The sequence below is a fragment of the Puntigrus tetrazona genome, chromosome 13 (assembly GCF_018831695.1).
Source record: "Puntigrus tetrazona isolate hp1 chromosome 13, ASM1883169v1, whole genome shotgun sequence".
NCBI lineage: Eukaryota > Metazoa > Chordata > Actinopteri > Cypriniformes > Cyprinidae > Puntigrus > Puntigrus tetrazona.
Window position 1 is genome coordinate 17,860 of NC_056711.1, and position 5,614 is coordinate 23,473.

Sequence of the window (5,614 nt, forward strand, 5' to 3'; positions counted from 1 at the left end):
GGTCAAAACTCGGTGACGAGGACTCTGAGCTACACTATCGACAAACGTCAGAAAGAATTAGGTAGTTTTGGTTTCTCATGCTGTTATTTGCGGAATGAATGTACGATAAATATAAATAATATATTATTTCTTTCTCCTTTTCTTTTTAGACACAGGGAGCCGTCAGATTCTTTCGCGAGGGCACGGAATTTGATCTGAATATATTAAGTCTGATGGAGCGGACGGGAGCGAGGCTGAGGACAGCACACGACTCCGATGTGACGGACAAACTGCAGATCTACTGAAACGCCAGCAGCTTCTCATAGCAATGTCAGAACTTTCCCTTTAAACACAGACTTACAGCTCAGTAACGTAATAAATAGGAAAAAAACAAACAAACAAACAAAATCGAGAAGAAAAGAACAAATTGCTGTTACAATGCATTCGTCAATTCAGTTTAGGCACAAGGCAACTTCCACGTTCAGGGTGGAGGGGGTGGCGACAGTCTCTGATTGTACAGCTGCGGCACACGGCTTGCAGACAGCGATATGTGCTGAGGGGCTTTTATGCTTGATTTTTGTTTTTGTTTTTTTTCCTCTGGTGGGCAGAAAGTTGCTTATCGATATGGGATGTCTTCACAGGGAGCTGGGCACTTGCCAGTTTTCTTCTATCTCAGGATTGCTTAACGGTGGAATTTTGCTTCGAGTGGTCTGTCTTTTCAAATTTGTGTCACAAACTGTGAGTCCTGTCCGCCCGTGGAAAGCAAGGTCACCGACTCTGTCTAACACACGCCATCGGGATCCATTTGATCTGAAAGTGAGGGAAAGATAAGGACATTGCTTATAACCCACTGTACTGACGCTCTCTGTATATGCACACTTTCTCGTGTGCATATACAGTACCGTTCAAAAGTTTGGGCTTAGTGAGATATATATATATATATATGATATATATGATATTTCATTCAGCAAGGATGTATTGAATCGACAGTAAAGACATGTATGATGTTACAGACATATTCTGAGCTTTTGAACTTTTCATGCACCTTTTCAATGTTTCTTGAGAACCACATTAACATAAGAATAATTGGTCACAATTTATATTAGGTGGCCTTAACTACTATGTAGTTGCATCAAAAAGTAAGTACAATGTACGTGCTGTATTCATATCGTATTGCAAAACACTTTTGCTGCTACTGCGTTGGGATGCAGGTAAAGTAAGGTTTGGTGGTATGGGTAGGGTTAAGGTGTAAAGGATGGGTCAACAGTGTAAATATTAACGTAGTTACGGAAATTAATTACAGATGTAATTATTGTACATGTAGGTATTTTAAAGTAAATTTAAGTACATTGTAAAAACATGTAAGTACATTTCATTTAAATATGAGCACACTGTAGTTAAGACCACCTACTGTACTATAAAGTTGGACCGAATAATTTCTGAAAGCTCGTGTCACACTGTAGCCTTGAGTAATGACGCCATTTTTCATTACAGGAAAAAACTGTATTTTAAAATTAAAGTTTTTCATGTTTAACATTTTATATTGTAATAATACTTAATAATATCACTGTTTTACCATAACAACTAAATGCATAAAAAGTTAAAAACATTACAGTAACTGCAATACAGTAACTGTATACATCAGGAGTAAATATAATCTCTTACTATTAAGTCTAGAGGAGTCAGTGCATTCAAAAACCCAGTTTAAGGCATCGGGTGGATTTCCAAAGTAAAAGTTCCTCAAGAAAAGTAAGAACGGATGCAGCTCACTAGGTTTTGGAGTCGAGCCTGTGTCTCAGCAAAGCAAAGAATCTTTCTTGTGGTGTCGGATTTTAACAACCTGCCTGTTTTACATCTCTGTGTGGAGCTGACAGCGCTTACCTGGCTGTTCACAGATGGCCCATGGGGTTGGATGTGTCTGTGAGGCCCGGGTGCACAGGCGGGTGGGCTTGTTGGGGGTCACCTGAAACCCCTGACACCTTCTCCTCCTCCCTCCTCTTAAGGCAGGCTGCTTTGGGGTTTAGGTTCCTCTCTGCACACAGGAGAATTCGTGTTATCTCACCACTGTGTGTAAAGCAATACTGAAAAAAGTAATCATAATACACTTATAGAGCTTTCATCGCCTTATAAAACCCACATGTGTCGTCAACTAGCAGATACATGTCAACTAGCAGCCATTAGCGTATTAGTAGACTCTCTGCTTAACAAGTTCTAACACTTTATTTTGATGGGTCCACAACATACAACATACTAGAAACTTTACATGTATATGTAAACTTATTCTATTAACTCTAAACCTATCCTAACAGTCTACACTGAGAGTTAGAAGACATGCGGTTACAAAATCACTTATAGGTAATAGAATGTCTAAAGTGAACTATCAAAATAAAGTGTAACCCATTACTGATAAACCTGCCAGAAGTGACTACACTGANAACGATGCCAGATTTGAGAATTAATAATGACCTCTGACTTGCTGTTCGAGGCTGAGAATGACAGCGACGGCCTGGTGAAGAATGAGCAGTTTGGTCTGGGGCTTCTCGCTCTTCAAGTGCAGCTGACACATGCGGCCCAGCTCTTTGAACGCCTCGTTGATGTCCCGGACTCGCAGCCTCTCACGGGCGTTGTTGGCCATCCTCCTCTCTCGCTCACGCTCTGCCTTCTGCTCGGGGTTCAGGTCCTCATCTTCATTGATACTGCTGCAGAACAATAAACAACTGTCAGACAAGACGGAGAGAACAACGTGGCCTCGACACCTGAACCTGAACACATACGTGCTTGATGAGACACTTCATTTCTTGAATTAAGTAAACAGAAGTGGTGCTCTGTGCTAATATTTGTGACTCTGGACCACAAAACCACAATAAGTGTCAATTCTTTTGAAATTGCCTTGCCTTGGTCGAGTGCTTCCCCGATTCTGCTTCATATCTCTTTTATCACTCTCGTCGTCTGATTTGAGGTCGTCAGAGGACTGGTTATCATGCATGTCATCCTTTTCTTGATTCTCGACCTTCAGGTCCAGAGCAGGAGCAACTTGGCTGGCCAGAGCACTAGCGATTCCTGTCACACACAACAAAAGTACACAGTTAAACACTTAACCTTTGTGACTTGCTGTAAGGTCATAAAACTCTGCATGATCTTAACCAAAGAGGCAAATACAAACATTTTTAATGAAAATGGTGTAAGAAAGCTTCCAACCTCTGAATGTGTCTGCCTGGTGGTTGAGCTCCGAGCTAGAGGTGGGACCGGCGCTGGCCTGCAGGCCGCCGTGGTTGTTGTTCAGGCTGACGGTCTCTTCACGGTGAACAGAGCCCTGTCAGAACAGATAGCCATAAATACACAAGGCAGAGAACAGAGCAAAACATCAAGAGTCCCTCTGATCACGAAGCCATCTGATCAGTGCCGAGAAAACAAAAGTGATTTACATTAAATCGGGGAAGAGACAGATCTTGGGACTTCAAAGCGGGGAGAGTCTCTGTGTTCCTACTGTAGAGTATGACCTCTCCTCTGAAGAACTGAGTGGTATTCACACTACAAAGAACGACCTTCACAGCCCCAAATTTGTGCTCAGAGAGACACGCGGCACTTCAGTCCTGAGTTCTGACTCTGTTCCACCAAAAAACACTCTCATGTTGTTTTCAATTTGAAACCGTGCGTCTATACTTTGAGAGGCAGGTTGATTGTAACATAACATTGGACTGGATGCTGCGCCGCTTCAAACAATATTGAATTTCAGAGGCAGTGGTGGAAGAAGAACAGCAAACACCACGTTATATAAAAGCATTTAAGTCAATGTTAAGCACACATATATGTGTATTGTATACTGTAGTGTTTCTTTAACACTGTCTAAACAGTATGCTTTTATTGTATGTTATAAATAATTCATACTTCAACATTCTTTTTCATAAGTTTCCAGCTGACATAACCTAGAAACATTATTTTTTTCTCAAAAAAAACATGTAATTTAGATTTTTACAGCTGACTCGAAGGATCATTTTTTTCATACAAATTTCGAAACAGACACCCAGACATCATTTGTCAGCATTTATATGTAGAGAAACTTTTTCGCATGTGGACGTGTCAAACAATCTGCCCTTTCATGCTGTACATCAAATGACGGTTTGACCAGCACTCGTCAGTGGTGGCTTCTAAACACATCTGGATTCGATCAAAGTCTTGCCATGCGATTAGCGACGCAATGAAGAAGAAACCACGGCAGCCTCCTCCAACTCTCTTCCTTCCACGTTCGCCCGCGATCTAGTTTTTTTTGAGGACCCACGGGATTGGGAGTCATGGTGAAAGAAGAGAAAGCAGCAGAAATGGGGGAGGAGGAGAGGTCTTTCCCCCCCTTTTCCTTCAGGAATGCGTCCCTAAGTCACTGTTGGCCTCTGTTAACCTCCACGCCGCCCAGGCCCGAACCCCTTCCCCCTCGCTCTAATCTCAGCACCACTCTCAACAGGTGTCCAAACAACTCTTTGTCTGTGGCAGAAGAGGGGTGGAGGAGAGGGGGGGGTGCCAACCAAAGAAGGCGGCCATTTTCCTGTCTGGGCTTGATTACCATACAGCTGAGGCGCTCAGACACACACACGACTAAAGCGTCAGATTTCCTGAGTTGTTAAAAAAGACGAGGGGGGAAAAAGACAAGAAAAAAAAGACAGAAAGAGAAAAGAGTGCACCAAAATAAAAGCATGCTGGCTGTGCTGAATCAGGACCTTGTCTGAGTGTGTGTTTGGGTCGAGCCGGGAGCACAGAGCTCTGCTTGTGCGTGTATGAACACATAGTCCACTGACAGCAGTGTGACAGCTCCCGCGCAGACGAACGGATCGTGACACAGCCACGGCACCGCTCTGTCACTCTGCTGCAATCTCCTCTCCTCTGACTGAATGAAACGCACCTCTGTTCATCGCCAATGAAAACATAAGCTGAGTCCAGCCAAAAATGGGTGAACATCACTTTTGTCACTTTTGGCAAACCAGTGAATGATTGAATTGTTATTGAAAATTATAGCCACAAAGGGATAGTTCATCCCAAAAACGACTTTCTTTCTATAGATTGTAAAAGTCCACTGACTTGGAAAAAAAACCCGCACATTTAGAAAAATATACTGTTCTACTGAAAAAAGCTACAGGTTTGAAAAATCAGGGCAGGTAAATAATTACAAAACAAAATGTATTTATATATAACAACATTTAAAGAGATTTTACTTATTATTTGCATAATTTCTATTGCACTCTATATATACCTTTTTCTTATTTGTTTTTAATAAACATGTTTGTGAATACAATTTCATATGCATTTCCTAGAATTATTTTTGTTTTTGAAATCCTTATCCTTTATGTAAAGCACTTTGAATTACTATCGTGTATGTCAATTCGAAACTATTAAGATGTTTATTATACACGAGGGGCTGGATTTTGGACAAATGAGATTTCATTGTGGACAATTTTTCTAAACATCAATTTACATGAAAAATATCATTTTGTCATTTTTTGTAATTCCTAGTTAGAGCACAGTGTTTGTGTTGTATGTGATTTCTAAATGTGTTTCTTTTAGACTTAGGCTATGAAACATTATTGGCACACATAGAGCATCCTTTGTGGAGAGGAGAGAAAACTATAAAAAAAAAAAAAAAAAA

General features: G+C 41.1%; 1 protein-coding gene across 1 annotated transcript in view; it reads right to left on the minus strand.

Annotated features, from left to right (window-relative positions):
- Positions 1-6: 6 nt before the first annotated feature.
- The window catches only part of LOC122356752 (transcription factor 4-like), a gene marked incomplete at its 5' end in the record, with an annotated part of 14,340 nt that continues 8,732 nt past the window's right edge, over positions 7-5,614 (minus strand). The window contains 5 exons of the mRNA XM_043255811.1: positions 7-789; positions 1,861-2,011; positions 2,446-2,678; positions 2,874-3,039; positions 3,178-3,292. Coding sequence (XP_043111746.1) covers positions 1,869-2,011; positions 2,446-2,678; positions 2,874-3,039; positions 3,178-3,292 — 657 coding nt within the window. The remainder of the gene's footprint in view (positions 790-1,860; positions 2,012-2,445; positions 2,679-2,873; positions 3,040-3,177; positions 3,293-5,614) is intronic.